General features: G+C 46.2%; 1 protein-coding gene across 1 annotated transcript in view; it reads right to left on the bottom strand.

Annotated features, from left to right (window-relative positions):
* The window catches only part of PELI2 (pellino E3 ubiquitin protein ligase family member 2), a 208,419-nt gene extending 192,362 nt beyond the window's left edge, over positions 1-16,057 (bottom strand). Inside the window, exon 1 of the mRNA XM_032623134.1 lies at positions 15,682-16,057. Within this exon, the coding sequence (XP_032479025.1) occupies positions 15,682-15,758 (77 nt within the window). The 5' untranslated portion in view covers positions 15,759-16,057. The remainder of the gene's footprint in view (positions 1-15,681) is intronic.
* Between the last annotated feature and the right edge of the window lie 4,412 nt (positions 16,058-20,469).

The raw sequence follows: 20,469 nt of genomic DNA, 5'->3' as shown, positions 1-20,469 counted from the left end.
CAATGATTAGTGCTAACCTCTAAAAGTTACAAGAATCTGACACACAACTTAAAACTGGTTTAGGACTTGAGGACACGGGGAGGGGGAAGGGTAAGCTGCAATGAAGTAAGAGAGTGGCATGGACTTATATACACTACCAAACGTGAAATAGATAGCTAGGGGGAAGCAGCCACATAGCACAGGGAGATCAGCTCGGCGCCTTGTGACCACCTAGAGGGGTGGGATAGGGAGGGTGCGAGGTAGACGCAAGAGGGAGGAGATATGGAGATGTATGTATATGTATAGCTGATTCACTTTGTTGTACAGCAGAAACTAACACAACATTGTAAAGCAATTATACTCCAATAAAGATGTTAAAACAATAAAACTGGTTTAAATCTAAAAGAAATTGGGGTGAAATAATTACACAAGGAAAATGGAAGAGTACGTGATTTATGGTAACTAACATGGGTGAGGATTCAGGTATATTAAAAAAAAAAACCCAATTAGATCAGAGAAAGATTCATTTCAACTGAGAGTTAAGGGCTATGGAGAGCCCTTCTCCTGAGGGAGTGCAGCTCTATTGTCTGAATCTAATCTGAATGAAGGCAACAGGAAAAACAGGGGCAGGCATCCTCTGACCCTTCCCGTGGCCCTGAAGGAGAGGAACATAAAGGGAAGTGTAAGAGGACAAGCCATCAAGCGGCGAGAAAGGGTCAGATCCCCGCGGGGCTGTCGCCTATACCATTGTGTACCCCAGCCTGGCTGGTCCAGAGGGGAATCGCCAGCCTTTCTATTGTTATAATCCCAACTTCAGAATCTAATGCCAAACATTAAGCGTTCTACCCTTCAGAACGCTATCAAAAGGCATTACTGATAACGACATAAGATGCATAGGCTCTGAGAAGTCCAATATGCATAAGCTTTAGAATCTGAGAGACCTGGATTCAAATTTCCTGAGCTTGCAAATCCTTTACTAACTGTGCAGGCTCCTAGGTGAAGCTCAATCTCCAGGCATCTCCGCTTCCCCATTTCTCCAAGGACGGTGACATCACCTCCTCTGAGGCCTGAGGAAATTGAACACCTGGCAGGGGCGGGGCGCCCTGGCAGGCCTCCCACACCCTGCAAGGGACCCGGAGCTCTTACTGCCTCCTGCAGTCAGTAGATGGTACAGCAGCCGGGAGAAGGCACGAAGAGGAAAGCCCTGCTGGGACCTCCACACTACCAACAGAAGAAGCCGCCCCTGAAGAATGGGTGAAGGGGAGAACGTCTTCTCTTCCAGGGGGTCCCCTGGGAGCTAAGGAAGCCTGCAGGCTCACCACCCCGGCTAACCTGTACTCCTCGGCACACGAGAGGAGCGGTGGTATTTCTTATCCAACACGGAGTCTGTATGCTTAAATATCAGGGACAGGATTTCCAACTAATAAACCCAAAACATGAGCTCTGACAGTCAAGCGAAGTGCGGCTGCAGGGTGGGAGGAGGGCACACAAATTATTCAGGTGATGAAGATTTGTGTCTCTTCTCTCCCATCTGGGGAAAAGATGAGTTGTGCTATTTTTTAATGTTTATAACAGTAGCACATGGGCAGACAACTGTTATAAGACAATAATTCAATTGAAGGGCATTCTAGTGTGTAAACCACTCAAGTTTCACCCTTGTGTAGTTTATTACATTATCAGAACCTCCTGATTGAATTACTTCCCTGCAGAGCTTCCAAGGCTCTGCTTTTCCCCCCATGTAACATCTAATATTGCTTATCAAGAGGCTATATTTGTCCTTTGCTATTTTACCATCTGATATCTAAGGACACCTCTTTGTTAAGGACCTTTTTTTAGAAACCCTGGGTCGTGTGCATCTCACCACATCTGTAACCGAAAAGGCTTAACTGCCCTCCCAGGAAGGTCGAAACTGTACAACATAAAGCTACACCAGCTTCCAGAAGGGTCTAAGTCAACAGTTTCATCAAAGCCTTAATTGGCATCTGGTCTAAGTTAACACTCAGAATAAGCAAATAAAAGGCACTTTTCCTGGCCTGCTGTTGGCCTCTGGTTTTCGGATTAACTAAACCAGTGCCACTGCTGCGACAGGTTGTACTAAGGACTGTCAAGGAGGAGATGGAGGGAGTGGGGAAGGTCATTCCCCTTATTCGACACTAACAGCAAGAGCAAGAGACAAGAAAGGAAAAAATCAACACACAGGGACGTGAGAACCCAGGCAAAGGCAGACCTTCACTCGAGAAGAGAAGGGCTTGCAGCTCCTTTTCCAATCTGTAAACAAAATACAAACTCGAGCCTAAGTCATCACAGACAATGGCAAAAGAAAAAAGATTTCAGGGGTGCATGCCACAACTAACGAGATTAAAGATTAGAAAAATAGCTCATTGAATTGGCTTTGAAACTAGAGAAAATGAACTTTGAATTATTTTGGATTTACAAAAGCAGCTCTTCCTTGCAGCATTAATTTAACTGTAATATATTCAGGTACAAGAAGGCAGATATGAGGAGGATTCGTGTTTTTATTCTCTGGAGATCATATATTTGATTTTTTTGAAAACATGTAAGTAGGCGCAATGCCTAAGTGGGCAAAGCACATATGTAGGCAATTTCCACCCCGCCTCAAAAGTTCATGTAAGTTGGAAACATTTAAAACAAAATTCAACCTCACTGGTAACTACATAAACGAGTCAAGTTTTGTGTCACTGTGTGTAAAGAGAATACCCAGTATGGAAAGCGTTTGGCTAAAAAATAAACGTAAAGGTACAAAACTGCTCAGACATACAGTAGAGGCAGGACCTAAGGACAAGGGTGCGGGGAGTCAGAAAGGCATGGGTCCGAATCAGAGCTCTGCCACATAATATAGTCCAGCGACCCTGCGCGAGCTTCTCAACCCCATGCGTGGCTCAAGTTCCTCATCTATAACACGGTGAGGGATGGTACCCACCTCCCCCGGTCAGAGCGGCTCTGCACAGGACCTGGCTAAGAGCAAGACACCATCACCGCCACCCATGCGCCAGCCCTGGGTGCGCCTCCCCCAAAGAGAGAAAGAACCCAGCTGCTAAGCGGCAGCAGCCTAGCTGGAATTTCCTCATCCTTGCAGAAAAAAAAGACAAAAAGCTCAGATCCCGATGCTCCCTCTTTAAGGATGATTTTAAACTGCAGGCGTCTGACCAGGGACCTCCACTTCAATTCAAAAGGAGGGAAGGCACTGAGGACAAGGTAAAAGTTGAGATGGGAGCCAGGAGCGAGCAGGGCAGTGATCTGAGACCCCGAAGAAACTGCCAGGCTCGCAAGAATACAAGTCTACTCTGCTCTGCTCTCCGAGCAACCAGAGACACTGGTCTGTGGGCAATGTGGTCCCGTGCCCACACTTCTGCTGCTGGTCCAGCTCAGCCAGAGACAGTCAAGACCCTGGGCTTCACTAACAGCCAGGAGGAGCACCTGGTATTCCTCCCTAAGGGCGAGTCACTGGATGGTTTGCACACTCAGCTTCCTCGGAGCAGGGGAAGGAGGGCTGTGGGGCTGTGGGGCTGCAGGTCCTCTCTGCCCAGGGGACAATGCATGTGGGATGCCATCTATTGGGCATCTGGGGAAAGCGAGGCTCTAGAGGATAGCTGGCTGAGTGTGTAAAGGTTCTTTTGATCCCTGACTGCCCTCCTGGGTGGGGTCTGACCCCAAAATACCCATCGGTTCCAGCACAAGTTTCCAAAATATGCTACTGAGTGAACGAGTGATGGCTTTATCCCACCACGGCCATCTCTCAGGAGAGGGCTCCTCCCAGCACAAGCCACTGTCCCTTGGTGGGGAAGGGAGACAAAGGTAGGGGGAAATAAACTACGAAAGAGGAAACGCAGACCCATTTGGAGATTTCAAAGAAGATCCAACCTGTGGATCAGAAAGCTGAAATGTGCCTGCTATCTCCATATGGAATAACTCCTCGAAATGCTGTCAAGGCTTCCCGATCCTGGCGGCCTATATCATTACAGGGCCCATGCTGCCTTCCCTTCCAGGTCTCTCTCATTACACTGGCCCTCCAATCCCGTAATTTCCAAACTCACTGATGTCTCTCAGCACCTCAGCTTCTACGCACACTGCTCTTTCCCTCGTGACCCTCAGCTAATTCCTACTCAGCCTTTCCATCTCAGCTTAAGTGGGATCCTTCCCTCAGCACAAAAACAAGTTCCGACCCCTACAGTGTACCCTCATAAAGCCCTGTACCTCATGGCAGCACCTGGCCAGCTTAATCTGCTTAAAGTCCCTCTTTCCTGATGGACGATAAGCTCCAGAAAGGCAGGGACCACTGTGTCATTACCCTCTGTATCCCCAGTGCAAGTAGATGCCAACCAGATGATGGTACTCCAACTTCATCTCCTTCCCCAAGCACTTCAGCCTCCTGCCAAATCCTTCAAAGTTCCTAAACCCCACACTTTTCCTACCACTGCTCTATAAAAATTCAGGCCACCTTTTAAAACTCTGCTCAAGGGCTGCCTTCTCCAGGATATGTTCCCAATCTCCTAGCAATACACATGCCTTTGACCTTCACCCTGGTGGAAAGACTCAGGCTTCACAGCAATACAAACCTACCTTCCAATCAGGCCCTGCCACTGACAAGATGAGTTACCTGAACTGAAGCCTCATGTCCCAAATAATGAAATCTAACTCCTGGGACTGATTAAGAAAAAAACAAAAGAACCTGGCACGCAGTGCACCTGAAATAACGGCTCCCTCCATCCACCCCTCCTCAACACCATGTATGATTTGTTGCTTAGTTATTTGTCTTGCCCTTAGATGTAGGCCCCTGGAGGGCATTTCCTTATGTGGGTTTCTAAATGTGAGACCACTGGTGTCACCGAAACAGCAACCGTAACAGCAATCACCTCACACGTACTGAGTGGTTCAAAGTTTACTGCATACGTTTAGATACTGCCTAATTTCTAGTATGTACAGTGAATCCCACATTTAATTAAATATGTCCATACAGAATACATGTGCAGTAACATATAGCTACCTATATATTTGGTATCCCAAAGATTCTAGTGTAGTTTTAAGCTTTAAAATCTCCAAAATTATAAAAGCTACAAACTTACAAAATACACCATTTGGGAGTGTATTTAAGTTTCTTTTACACTTAGTTCACAAATTTTGAATGCAAAAGTTTTCATTTTACATGTTTCAGTCCTTCTGATTAAAAATGTCAAATGTTAAAACTTCCCAAACAGAATTTGGAGAATTTTAAGACATTCCATTCATTTCAGCTACTACAGGAATCCTTTTTTCGGCAAGGTGCTCAGTTTGAAGGCAGTCGCTGGCAGAATCTACACCTGTAGTTCTTTCTCTGCACCCCGAGGACCATGCACGTGGCTGGCAGCTCGGCTGCTGTCCACAACTGTCTCCTTCTGGAAGGAAAACACTGGCCCAGCCCAGACTTCACCACGCCACAGCCACCTTCTGTCTTTGCTCACTTCCTACCCAGCACATAACTTGGCTCCATGGGATCAATGAGACCTGGGAAGTATTTCAGGAACTGCACCTCCTTCCTACCGCTGACAGTCGCAGACAGGTACAACCCACACAAATGAGCTCTTCATCGCCCTGTACTTGCACGATGCTAGTATAGACGACCTCCCCTCCTCAAACCTCTGTTAGTACTATTATTTCATGTTGGGTGGCCTTTAAAATGCTGAAAATCGGCATCATGACTAGCTGTCCTGGCTTAAAGCTGCTTATGCTACCGTCTTCCAGAAGCACGCTTCTCAGCTCAGCCGGGCCATTCTTCAACTGCCTGCTCTCAATGAATTTCAGGAGATAATACTGATTATGGAGATTAACGAACGCAAAGAGATCATAGATGACTTATACATGATAAAGTTATTCCACAGCTGCTTTTGCTATCTACGGTTTTCAGGCCGTACAGTACTTAATGTTTGGAATAACTCATCTAAAAGGCTGAAATTGTGCTTATTAAAATAATCAATAACCTGAAAGAAACAAAAACTCAGTGAATTCTTTCCTGTTAGTCTGTCAGATCTGACAACCGAACCACATGCAAATGTAATACTGTGGTGTTTCAGTTGTCTACTGCTGTGTAACAAACCACCCCCAAACATAATGGCTTCAAAGGACAACTGGCACTTAGAATTCGTTAATTCAGCAGAACTAGAAGGAAAGGGCTCATCTCCGCTCCATGCAGTGTGGCCTGGGGCAGCTTGATGGACCAAGAAGCCACCATGGCTTCACTCACAGGTCAGCTGCCTCAGCTGGGTGGCTGGAATGGCTGGGGGATGACCAGGCCTCCTCTCCTTTTGTAATCTCTCACCCACCAGGGCCACCCTCTCCAGCAGGGTAGTCAGACGTCTTTATACGGCAGCTGCCTTCTAAGAAGATGTTGAGGACTGAATTTATATGTTGAAGTCCAAACCCCCAGTACACTTCAGAATGTGAATGTATTTGGAGACAGGGTCTTGAAAGAGGTAGTTAAGGTTAAATTAGGTCACATGGGTGGGCCCTAATCCAATATGATTGGTGTCCTTATAAGAAAAGGAAGGGCCACCAGGGATGGGCACCCACACAGAAAAAGCCACGTGAGGACACAGCGAGAGACAGCCATCTGCAAGCCAAGGAGAGAGGCCTCAAGAGAAACCCAACATGCCAACACCTCGATCTTGGACTTCCAGCCTCCAAAACTATAAGAAAATAAGTTTCTGTTGTTTAAGCCACCGAGCCCGTGGTATTTTGTCATGGCAGCCCCAGCAGACTAATATAGAGAACAGAAACAGAAGATACAATACCCCTTAAGGCAACATCCAAAAGTCACAGACCTCTGTCACAAAGACTGGTCAGAGCAAATCACAAAACTAGCTCAGATGCACGGGGAGGGGATCCACCTCCTGAGAGAGGTCCGGTACGCTGGCTGTATTTGAAGATGACAGAGGAAGAATGTGGGACTAAGTTAAAACCCTGAGTTCTCTTATCTGATCTCCAACTGCCTGCAAATCCTGTTGGGAAAGTTGGGTAATGTCCACCTCAATACATGGCCTTTAGATATAACTCTTTCATTGAATGGTTTAAGAGTCAAACAACTGAATGCTTATTATGTGAAAACAGTTCTCAAGCAGTTTATGTTGAGAAGCATAAACTGCTGACACACATGGTACAGTTACCTGTTCCCTCCAATAGCTCTCCTGCATACCCTATACAAATAGCCATAGAGCAAAACGACAGACTCCATTCTGAATTCTACCCAAGAGCATGTAAAAACAAAAGCACCCAAACCCTAAAGCAGTCTCAAGTACCACAGCAGAGACCCAGTCTGTAAGTTTCTGGGATCTGGCAAGAAGCGCACTTCTTTGTGTTTGTGGTCCTTGTGCAAAAAGGACCTTTCCTCAAGGTCATCGATTCATCAGTCAAGCGCTCCAGAAAACCCTCACTGCTCACCCATCACAAGTTCTGATTATAATTAGAGCGCCCCACAACCGTGTAGCAGGAAGCACGAGAAGGCCAGGTATGGACCGGAAAGGAGGAGGGGCCTCGGGGGCTCCTCGAAGGGACTTGGTAATAGTAAACAGCCGTTTCATACCAACAGCCTGGAAGCCAAACACACAACTGCCTGCTCTGGTTGGATTCTGCTAAACCAGTACTAATTAGAATGGGAGCACAGAGCTTGAAATAATGATTCTCATCCTAAACACAGAGCAAGAAAAGCAGGGTACGAACGGAGTTAAGTGTTTGCAAGCGAGAAGCATTATGTGGACGGCTGGAAATAAAACCCCAGTCGAGAATGACTTGCAGTAGTCTTAAACCTGCTGCCGAAAATACCCCTAATGCATATTTATTAGGTCTGTCATCCAAGAGGCTTGTACCCCCCAGCCGTCGTTAGTCATTAGTAGGCACTAATGACCGCGGCCTTGCAGCACCACCCTAGCGCGCTGCAACGCAGCTCCGAGCAGCTGGTGGAATGGGAACAGACGGCCTGCTTCCCTTCAAGGCAGAACTTTCTGCAGGTGACAAAATGACTGTTAGGTGACTGACAAAAAGAAAAACAAAAGTTGAAACGGGAATATCTGACGTCAGTAAAGTACATGTTTAGTATCGCAGGGAGCCTTTAAGTTGGGCCCTTAAGGTTGAGAGGACTGTTTACAAAGCTGCAGCTGTGCTACAGAACCAGAATCTGCGTTCCTTCCAAATCGAGAAACAGTCACCGAACCCCAGAGACACCTCTGAGCTGAGCAGGGCGCTGCAGTGTGCCAGAGAAACCCAACCTCCCATGCACCTGAAAAGGCATACCTCGCACTCCAAGGGGGGTAGAAGTCACCCCTTGTCCTCAAGGGGTCAACTCTTCTTGGAGGGAGGAGCAGGTCTTCTCAATGAGCCCTAGTGGAACGCAATTACCACTCTGGGCACGTGGCGAGCAGCGCAGCGGACTGAACCCTGCGTGTGTCTCGGGAGGTTAAATGTACGTCCTTCTACTTGTTTGCTCTTCTATTTTACCTTTAGTAAATGGTTTACATACTTTGCCTCCTTAACTAACAGGATACTCGGAATCCTTTGGCGTAAGAGTGAAACCCACTCAGGGTGGCTTAAACCGGAAAAAAGTAAATAAAAACTGAAAAAGATGGGGGACTCTCAGAGGATACAGGGTTACTTTCTCAGAAAAGCTTCCCCTGACTTTCCTGTCTACCAGGGCCCCCACTACCTTATCTCCAGCACTTGACCTGGCTAGTTCCCCCACACACACAGCAAGCACTCTCCTCCCCTTACCCTGCTTCATCTTCCTCCTGACACTCTCTGAAATTAAATGCTGCATCTACCTGCATGCCGACTCATTTGCACCACCCATCTCCCCCATTCACAGGTGAGCTCCCTGCAGGCGGGGCCCTCTGTCTCACTCCTACGGTATGCAGCCCAGTGTCTGGGGCAGTGCTGGCCCTCAGTCAGTATTTTTGAGTCACTGAATGAGTGGCTGGTCACTCGCAACCCTGGACAGTGGGTGCAACTGGATCTCATGAGGGACAGGAACCAGAAACTGGAACCCAGACAGCAGCTGGCTCCCATACGCCCCAGTCCCTCTCTGCCTGGGCTTTTCCTTCCACCGGCGCTGCTGCAGCCCTCTTTGCAGAGGTGCTTTCTCCACTCCAAGTTTCAGAGCTGAAAATCCAGCTACAGTCTCCCACGCCTTTAGGATAAAGTCCCGAATCCTGCTGGACCTGCCCTCCCACCCTCATCTCTCACATTATGCATTCCAACCACTCTCTTCTAGTCATTTGGGGCTTTTCTCCATTCCTCAAAGGAGCATGTGTGCTCACCTCTGGGTCGTAGAATAGTCCTCCTCCTAGAGCAATCTTTCCCTCTACCTCCACCTGGCTGACCCCTTCTCATCCTGGCACATGGTTAGGTGACCCTGTTAATGTGCCCCCCGTCACAGCTTATACTCTAAACTGCTTTCTATGCAGGATCCACAGCGGCAGAGGTGATACCTGTCCATCCCTTAGTGCCAAGGACAGCATCCGACACGTAGCAGATGCTCAAATATTTGTGGAATAAATAAATGAACTGTGTATTTGTACTACCTGTTCCCTAAAGGGCTGTGACAAGAATAAGACAGCAATTCACGTGTCTGCCTTGTCTTGCTGTATCCCCCATGCCTGGAAGAGCACAATCCCAATAAATATTTGTTGAATGAATAAATCCCTGGCTTGCCTGATGTAACTCCACCCCTTTCTCTCCCACTTGGGAAAACATAGCAGATGCGAGTGCGTAAAATCATGTTATTAAAGGGACATTTTGGAATCATTTAAAAGATCCATACTTGATTACGTGTCATAAATTACCAGCCATGTACCTCAAAACTGATCATCACATACTAAGGTGGCTGAGAACAGCTGATTTAGACAAAGCTAACAAATGTGAAGCGTTTTCTGCTCTCGTTATTTTTATTTTGCAGAAGATAAAAGTGACAGTAAGCTCAATAAGAACCATTAACAGAATCATTCTTACCCTCGACTGACTTTCTTCTTATAGATTCTGCTCACGCCAGGGGAAACCCTTAGTTAAATCAAAAGATGTCAAAAATTCCTTTTCAGTTATTTTTCTCCCATACCAAGGAGCTCCATCAGGAGCTACACTCTCCATTCCAAAGACAATCTATGGCCCCACCTTGCTGATCCCCACATAACAGACACAAAACCACTGCCTCAATGTGACAATACTGGTCTCCCTCAAATACAGCAACTGGCATGGTTTTGGTTTTTGGTCTTTTCTGTGTACATGTTTTATCCTTTTGATAAAATATATTTTGGTAAAGGTGCTGGAACCTGTATCAACCTGGTTTTACTTCTGTTTACCTAAAGCATACCCAAACATTAATCATATGATGAAATACAACTGAAAACGAAAAGTCCTAATGAAGGTTTCAGGCTTGGTGTGTTAAAGAGAGAAACAAACACATCTGAGAGAGCCAGACAAGAAACCACACAGACAGCCACATACTCCAAACAAGGCTAAAGTTAGTAAAGGAAAATATAGCAACCCAAAGCCAGTCACATCATGACCCTTAATAGCCTACAGAAGTAGACACTCCATCCACACAAACAGAGCTGAGCTCTGCAGATCACCCTACACGCTGAGCGACAGCAAAGATTTTGTTTTGTATTCTTTTTTTTTAAGTTCAAAGACCTTTTAGTCTATAAAGGACACGAGTGTTTGATGTCTGGGCCCAAATTAGAGAGGACGATGAGAAAAGGAAAAGTGTTAGGATGTATTTTAAGGTTTCTTATTACTACCAAGGGGAGGGGTCAAGGCAAAATGCCAAGGTTAAGACAAAAATGGTCATCTAGAAATCGGAGCTGCTTGTTTCAAAAAATAAAGACCATAAACTCTTCCAGCAACAGTCCTCTTTGTCTTACCTGATAAAATGCTACACAATCCAAAGGGAAATAGGCAGGTACCCCTGACCTTTAGCCGTTTGTAGATCTTGGTCAGTTTCAATTACAATATTTTTGAGTCATATCTGTAGAAATTCTTAACCCTTTTTTGTGCGAAGGATCCTTTTGGCAGTCTGGTAAAGTATACTGAGCCCTTTTCAGAAAAAAAAATTTTTAATAAATTTATTTATTTATTTTTTGGCTGTGTCAGGATCCTCATTGCTGCGCGTGGGCTTTCTCTAGTTGCGGCAAGCAGGGGCTGCTTCTTCATTGCGGTGCGCAGGCTTCTCATTGTGGTGGCTTCTCTTGTTGTGGAGCACGGGCTCTAGGCACATGGGCTTCAGTAGCTGTGGTTCATGGGCTCAGTTGTTGTGGCTCGCGGGCTCTAGAGCACAGGCTCAGTAGTTGTGGTACACGGGCTTAGTTGCTCCGCGGCATGTGGGATCTTCCCGGACCAGGGATCAAACTAGCGTCCCCTGCATTGGCAGGAGGATTCTTAACCACCGCGCCACCAGGGAAGTCCAGAAAAATATTTTTAAATGCAAAAAATACAATACAAAGGATTAAAAATGGAATCAATTATACTTGGTTATCAAGATAGTTTTAAGTTGTGATACAATAATGTATGTACCTCTGGATTAATGTATTAACGAATCGAGCAGCAGGTCTATCTGTTGCCTATACACATAATGGAGTGAAATGCTAAATCTCAGTTTGAATACAGTAAAAATAAAGATGATTTTCCCCCATCTAAGTTCAAGGGCTCCCTGGATTCCATCTGTGGACCCTAGGTTAAAAAACCTTTGGATGAGAAAGCCAATAAAAATACATTTTGTGAAGCATCAAATGAAAAAGAAAGTCTTGCAAAATGCATTATCCATTCAACTGTGAGGTGAGGGGAACTAAGAATAAGCAATATTTTTCCAGAAACCATGATGGGCCATTAGTCAGCAAGAGAGCTGCATGCTTTAAATTGAATCCAGAAAGAGATTCAGCTCCCCTCATAAAAGTTACAAGAAAAATTGAAGCTTTGAGGAACTGACTGGACTCTGCTAACAGCACTGCTGGACTCTGTCCTGAAATGGGGAAACAGTGACCCGGCAGTGTAGTGATCCAGCTCAACTATGACCTTGAACAAATCCCCTTCCTTCCGGGAGCCTCAGTTGCTTCCTCAGTAAAATTAAAGAGCTGAACATGTACCGTGACCTCTTAGGGCCCTTTCAGTTCTAAAATCTCAGCATCAGATTATCTCTTCCTTATGTTGATTATTTCAGCCCACTGAGCTTAATTTCAAAACATCACTGACTTCCTTAAACTTGGAACAGAAAGTTTTACCAAATTTTGAACACCCTCATGTACAACCTAACACCAATGTACCAAATATATGTATACCATTACAACTTTTTTAAATGCCTGTTTTGCACATCTCTACTTCCAAAAAAGTAATCACAGCATCAATCTTTTCTGCTATTAAAACACAGTTCCCATTCGAATTCTAACACCTTCACTTTAAGAATATACAAAATCAACACATGCTGGGCTACCTAGATTATGTTAACTATATGTTTTCAACATTTCAGCCAATGAACAATATGACAGGGTATAAACCAGAAAGGTCCTTGACAGCTACCTAATCCAATCATATTTCATTATTTCTAAAGAAACAGAGAAAGGGTAAGGGCCTAAGTCACTACCACAAAGCCAGTGGGCAAGAAAGGAATTCAATCCAGGTCTCCCGACTGCTGGTTCATCCTCTCCTCACGAACTACACCAAACTGCCTCTCAAATCCTGACACACTTCCCCAACTTCAACATTTTAGCCAGGTTTAAAATTAACAGCACAAAAGACCTGACAGGTAGACCAGTCCTTTTCTCTATCTTCCATTACATAATGTACACAACAATGAGTTGTGGCTACGAAGCATTCACTGGTTGAAATCAAGAAATAATTCAATTCTACCAATCTGCCAAGAAAATGATGGCCCTACTAAAATCCTAACTAGCTGGCAATTCTCTTAATATTGTGTAAAGCACGAAAAGACGCAGAAGCATCTATATATGGATACAGACAGATACATATATAGCTCCTCAGTCTGCTCTCCAGGACCTCTTAGCAACATTTTACTATGAAATTTAGAAGCGAACAAAAAGGGCTACCACACAACCGTTTTTTATTTTTTAAATGAAAAACACACTGTATTTTACAAGCAAAAAGCTTCTATCAATATCAATATTGGGCATTTTTAGATCTCAAGGTTAATTTTATCAGTGAGAAAACCTACTAGAATTCTCTGCCATTATTTATGTTCTAGATGATCAGACATGCAAATCTGATAATAATTTTTATTTGTTACTGCTGTTTTAAAAGGGAGAGTCCTGTCTCAAGTCCTAAGGGTAGGATAATGATTAATAAGGGTCTCTTTAAAGTCTCCCTACCTTTTCACCATTTCCCCCGCATTCTTCAAATGTGTTCAATATCGCTAGAGAGTCAGAAAACTACTCTCAAAAACAGAAAAAGGCCACAATTCTTCTGAAGTATTCAAAAACCAGACGAGCATCTTCTCAGAACCTGGTCTCAACTCACCTTTCACTTCCTCAGAGAGACCTTCCCTGACCTCCCAGCTAAAGAAGCAAGACCTGCCTACAACAGACATTTCCCAAGCTAACGCACTTCTGCTGAGAACTTGGCAGCACCCAAAATTGCCATTAACTATTCCTTTGTTTACATGTTTCCTCCTGTTTATACCTGCCGCTCCACACTACAATGAAACCTCCTTGTTCACTGCTGGAGCCGGTATGCCTGAACAGTGCTGGCACATAGTAGGTGCACAAATAACTGCTGAGTGGCCCAAAGTATTGATGTAAGTGCCAACTCTGTCATATGAAGTGTCTCCTGAAAAAGCATTCTTAAAGGACAGAGCACATGCAATAGGCAACGCATTTACATAGCCTACTTTAGAGTAAGCCTGTGATACTAGGACAATCCAGGGTATAAATCCCTTTCAGGGCTTTGGAATGCCCAGCACTTCCAGCTGTGAATACAAAACCCTCTCCAGGCCCATTCACACACTGCTTTCATGAAACATCTCAACAACGATTTCCTCAAAAGGAAATAATGAAATAAAGTCCTGGCCTAAGTTAATCTTTCGTGTCAGGTTCACAATGTTAAACATACTTTGAAGCCAGCCACACAAACAAAACCAAACTGCACAATATTTAGGCTGGGCTGAGATTACATAAAACAAGCTAAACTCTGGCTTTTTTCCTCCCATTCCTCTCTCCTTCCAGTGAACCCTGATATCTGTCTTTTAAGTACAATTAGATGCAGGTGAGAAAAATGCTTATCTGCAAACAGCTTCCAAATAGGTAATGAGATTTCCAATGATATTCCACCTAATACTGTAGCAACAAGGTAAGTTGGACTAGACAACTTAGAGCTGAGCTGTGTCTGGAAGCTCCTCTTAAAAATTCTTCTTTTTAAAATTATGTTTAAGTCGGCACTTACTTCAAAGTATTCAGTTATCAAAACACATTTTTCAGAGTGCCCTGAGTTTTTCCATACCCATGACTCTTCGCATGTGTGCTAAGCCTACCTTTCAGCACCCATAATGTTAAGAATACAGGTCTTTCAAGAGAGAAGGACAAAAGCGCGGGTTCTCAGGAGTGACAGATCCAAAGGGAAAAATAATCTTTTCTCTTCCAATACTAAACCCAAGTTGCTTCTTCTCCGGAGTTTCCCCGCACTTTCCCCTCCCCACTCCGCTCCCCTTTCACTGCCCACTTTACCCTGCTTTAATCCTGGCGAAGCCTTTCTCTTGGCTTATTAAGGGTAAACAATAGAAATGTCACAAGGAAACTCAGAAAGAAAATGAAGTCTCTAATTGCTGCCGTTTAACGACTGTAGGTAATTACTATCTTCAAAATGTGGTTTTCACAAGCGGAGGGAGTCGAGGCGGGTGGGGCTGGCGAGCTCCCCGCCGCTGGGAGGACATCTGCGAGGCCGAATCCCAGGACCGAGGGACGAAAGGGATGCGGTCCCGTGCCCGGGAGCCCAGGGTGGGGGGCAGCGGCGTTCCTGCCCACTCCGGGACACTCCCGACCGAGTCACAGACTGTTCAGTGCCCTCGGGCTGCGGCTACCCGTGGCGGCCACCATAACAATATGCAAAGCGCTGCCCGTGGACGCCCCCCGCGCGGATCCCACTGCCCGCTGCGGCCGAGCCGGCGGTGCCGCGCCTGGAGTTCCGGGCCCCGGGCTCACAGTAAGCGGGGTCAGAGGGCCCCCGGGGGCCTCTCAGCTTCGCCAAGGTGGTGGTGGGTGGGGGGTGTCCTCGGACACCGCGTGGTGCCTGCGACGGCGGTGCCTCAGCCCTGGCCACTACCCCCGCTACCCGGCCCGGGGCGCGCAGGGAAGTCGAACCCCTATCCCTGCGGTACCACCGACGACTTGGTCCCCGAACGCTGAGCCCCGCGGGGCGCGGGGTCGCCCCAGTCCCCGCCACTGCCGCCGCCCCGGGCTGGCCGCGACCCGCCACTTCCTTCGCCACCGTCCTCGGCGCGGAGAGCGCATCCCGGTGCCCGCCGCAGCGCCCCGCGCGCGCCTCCCCGCCCCCGCCGTCCCAGCCCTCCGAGCCGCTCGCGCCGACCCATGCGCCCGGGCGATCCCCACAGAGCCCCCGAGCCACCCCGCTGGCCCTGCTCCGGGATGCGGGCGCGCTGCTGCCACCCAGCCCGGAGCGCTTGCCGCCCGCCCCAAAGCTCCCCGGGTCGGGGACCCCCAGACTTACCCCAGAACCACCAGCTCCCCGTATTTCACCGGCTCCTTGTTGAGGGCGCAGTGCTCCTCCTGGCCGGGGGAAAACATGGAGCCCTGCTCGGCCGCCGCCGTCGCCTCCGCCGCGACCCCCGCCGAGTCCGCGCCGCCGCTACAATCCCATCCCGAGAAGGGAGTGAGCGCGCCAGGGAAGGGCACGGCGGCGAAGGGGGCGCGGGGCGGCCAATCCCGCGGCTGCTCCGTCGTGGCTGCGCGGCTGCCCTGCCGGGCTCTCCGGAGCTCCGCGCAGCGCGGCTACCCCGAGCCGGACTCGGCAACAAATGGAACCAGGCAGCAGGGGGACCTACCCGCGCCGAGCGCCTGAGCCGCAGCCGCCGCCGAAGCCCCGCGGGAGGGAGGAAGGGAAAGAGCGAGAAAGCTAGGGAGGGGCGGGGGCAGCGGGCGGGGGAAGGGCGGGGGAGGGGGAGGGGCGGGGGCCGGACCGCTGAGCCGCCCCGCGGGCGCGCGGGCAGGTGGGAGCCGCCCGGCCCTCCGCGAGACGCCAGCAGCCCCCCCGCCCACCCGGCGCCCCCTCCCCCGGCGCGTGGGGCCGCCCAAGTCCCCTCCCCGCCCCCCTCGGGCCCTGCGGTGGATCGCCCGGGTGTTATGTAAACATAGAGTAAAAGGGAAAAGAAATTCTTAAAGGAGCAGCTCTATTTTTTTTTTTTCCTCGCTTCCTTTCCCAAACTTAACAGCGCGGGGTCCACAGCCCTGGTCGCCGAGTTTTCCAGCGGCTGAAGGCTGCGCAGGATCCCGGAAGCACAGCGGTCAAGGTTCCCAAGCCTAGCCTAGTTTCCCCAGGTTAGTTAGCTGTAAATAAAGAACTTGCTCTCGGGGTATGAGAGCATTTGCTTTCCCGGTGTCACTGTGTCGCGGCACACATCCGGAGGTGTCGCACAGGCGCACCTGGGAGCCTCCTCTTCCAAAACCAAGTCCTTAAGAGCTTGAAGACGTCTAGAAATTTAGAGGGGCTCGCCAGTTGGCACTGGATTAGAGGGAGTCTTGAAGGCACTTGAAGCACACTGCCGCGGTGCAGGATGTAACAACCCGGTTTGTCGTCAGCAGAGTTCCACATGGTTCCAAAAAAATGTTTTGCTGTTGTTGGGGGTTTTTTTGTTTTTTTTTTAATCCATACCCTGTCCGCTTTCCCATACCTTCTCTCAATCCCCTAAGGAATTTAAGAGGAAATTATTTGGGTAAACATTTTAATGGATATAAAAGTTCCTTTATTATAATTTAGCCGATGCATTGTTTGCTTTTTATGCTTTTCTAAATAGTTACTACTATGGCTTTAAAATATTTTAGAGTATAACAGCTTTACTGACTGCTGTTTCTCCCCATACAGGATTTTATTGTTTTCCCATTTATTAAGCACTCATACTGGAAACTCTGCATATTATTGTCAGTCACTGCCTCTCAAGACTGTTAAATAATTTTCAAAGAAATAAATACTGCAAAGCCACCCTATGTATAAACAACTGACTGGTGGGCTATGACCCTAAGTAAAGGGCTAGGAAAAAGAAATAATTGCATCAGTAACCTTCCATTGCACCGTTCAGCACCCTTTGTCTAACATTCTCTGACAGGTTATTACTATAGTGACAAGATGCTGCAGGAAATGTTACTTCAGTTAGTAACGAATTTGTTTTTAATTGGGGCTTTAGAAATAAATTATTTCAAAGTAACTAAAGCCACGCCATTGGTTAGTCAAACACACAAAAACTTTTTAAACAACTTACTTCACCTAAGTATAAAATTTCTATACTTCATCTGAACACCGTTATTCAGCATATTTTACATACTCTCTGTAATATGTGTGTGTGTATAGTTAGTTTTAACCAACAATCCTTCACTAAAGGGTTGAATGCTTTCTCATCACTAGGGTCTTGGTGTGAATTTCTGTCTGAATTTCTGCCTGATTAATGTTGTCTTCATTTATCTACTCCATGCTCCTACTTACCTTATAGATGTGTGGCTAGCAAAGGTCTATCAGAATCATGCCTTGGATATGAAGTCCCCAGTTATTATAGTACCTTGATCTGTCATTCTAACTTCTCCAGGCTTGTTCTGTTGCTGCTACTGCTCTCTAGGCTGCGATTACCCCCTCCCTCGTTCTCCCTTGGCATGCTGTGCTTTTGTGCATTGCATTACACTATTCTGGCTCCATTTCCTCCTTGCTGTGCTCTGCATCTGCTCTTAGGAAGACGGAAACAAACATTTATTAACCTCCTACTAAGTTCCAAACACTAGGCTGAGAGTTTCCCATAAGATGTCTCAGTCTTTGCAGGACCTCCATTCTAGCTGTTTGCCCAGGACGCCTCTGACTTCCAGAGGGCCATCTCTCTCTTTCTGCTCTCCCTGCATGTCTTTGAGCTTGTTTAAAGTTCTTCATCAGGTCTGTCTTTATCAGTTACTTACAGGAAGTGTTGCTTTGAATCAAGTTTTTGTAGCAGTGGAGGCTTTTTATCTTAGGCAACGCAGGGCTCACAGACCAGTTTGGGGAATCATTCTGACACCTGAAAACCTCAGGAATGCATACAGGCACCAGGAATGGAAATCCAAATGAGCAAAAGGGCCAAGTGAGGACTGTGGCAAATTGGTGAGACTGTGCCATCTCAGAGGCGCGTCAGTCACTCCTCTCCAGCTAATTGTCGCCATGTGACAATAACAGCTTACTGTTGCTAAATTTAATTTTGTTTAAGTGCAAATCCTGTGTTTTATGCCAAATCCAACTTGTAACTATAGGCAACTCATTCCAGTTCTGTTTTGTTTTGTTTTAAACACAGACTGGACCCACCAAAACCATGTCTGTTTTCTAGATTGGGCCCAAGTTCCCCAAATTTGCTTTGTCTGGTTTCAAGGAAATATATAAGCGAAGGTAAAAAAAAAGAACCAAAAAACACTTCTCAAGTGGAATCAAATGGCAGGGCTGGGAGGGGAACAGAATAGTGGGGCATAAACTTGATTTTCTCAGAGAGTCCATGGCTTGTATCCCTATAAAAGCCAGCTTGCACCTTTCTCTGTTCATCCCTCATTAGAGTTTTCTGTTCACAACTTAAGCCAGTTAGAACATTACCCCCACCATCCCCTGCTAATATTAGGAATCTGATTGTAGCATGAATTTATCTCATCTTGAATGTAATTGTTTTAGTTAGTAGCTCCAGGCTGGTGGGACAATCTGGCCATGCCATCTGCCAACCCACTGAAAGCCAGGGTGGGTTTGACTGACCTGGCTGCCAGGGCAGACCACCACCCTCCCTCCCTGCTTGCCATTACATTTGTGTCTCTCCGAAACCACTCTCCTGAAGAGGATGAACCACCCACAGCATCCCAGAGGGAGTTGATGCTACTTCTTGGGCTACCTAAGGCCATATGTTAACTTCACAAATATGTAAGGCTTTCTCTTGATTTTTACCCCCCAGTTAGGTCTATCTCTTTTAAGTTAGAATGAAAAGATTTAGTGAAGAAGCTTATGTTTGTCTTAAATAAAATCAATCAAATGCCTTCCAGTATTTCTAGAATAAAGAGTCTAATTTTTAGTCACTCTCCATTCTACCTTACATGTTTATGTTTGCAAAGACTAAAGAGTAAGAAGATCCTTTCAAAAAATATATGTTTGGGGCTTCCCTGGTGGCGCAGTGGTTAAGAGTCTGCCTGCCAATACAGGGGGCACAGGCTCGACCCCTGGTCCGGGAAGATCCCACATGCCGCGGAGCAACTAAGCCCGTGCACCACAGCTACCGAGCCTGCTCTCTAGAGCCCGCAAGCCACAACTACTGAGCCTCTGTGCCACAACTACTGAAGCCCAGGCACCTAGAGCCCGTGCTCCGCAACAAGAGAAGCCACCACAATGAGAAGCCCACACACCGCAATGAAGAGTAGCCCCCGCTTACCACGACTAGAGAAAGCCCGCATGCAGCAACGAAGACCCAACGCAGACAAAAATAAATAAATATATAAATGTATTTATTTAAAAAAAATATGTTTGGATAAACTAGTCATTTTTTTCATGAAAACTTAGATCACATTTTATTTTTAAATTTTCTGTATACATACGTATATATATCTATATATACACATATATAGATATATATATAGATATATATATATATATATATATTCCTGATTGGGAAAGTAATATGAGCTCCTTGTCAGAAGTTTGGAAAACATGAAAAAAGGGATTTTTAAAAATTCTATTTTATTTAAATCATCCATAGTCTCATTACCCAGAAACAACCCTGTATAACATTTTTTATCTATTTCCTTCATCTTTTTTATTTTTAATTTTTTTACATAGTGTGATAATACTGTGTATAATCACCTTTCACACAGTTTGTTATCTCCCCTTTTTTCACTTAATGTTACAATTGTGAGCAGTTTTCTCTTGTTGCTAAAACTTCATTTTTGTTGTTCCATCATGTGTATCAATATCTATGAACCATCCTCCCTCTTATAAAACATTGGGAAGATTTCTAATTTTTGGTCTTCTAAATAATGAACATATTTATATTCATTATTACTGCATGAGAACAATTTCCTACAAGGGAAATTATTACATCAAATGATATAAACATTTTTAAGACCCTTCCATGCATATTTCCAAACTGTTTTTCAGAATGATTATAGCTGCCAAGTTATACTGCAACCATCAGTAAATGAGAGAGAGCCTGCCTCAGGGAACTCTCAGTAGCATTTTTAAACCCTCACTAATGTGACAGGTGATAATTTTTATTTGCATTTCTTTGATTGCTATTGTGAGGTG

This window comes from Phocoena sinus, chromosome 2 (genome assembly GCF_008692025.1).
Source record: "Phocoena sinus isolate mPhoSin1 chromosome 2, mPhoSin1.pri, whole genome shotgun sequence".
Classification (NCBI taxonomy): Eukaryota; Metazoa; Chordata; class Mammalia; order Artiodactyla; family Phocoenidae; genus Phocoena; species Phocoena sinus.
This window is presented reverse-complemented; position numbering and strand designations above follow the sequence as displayed.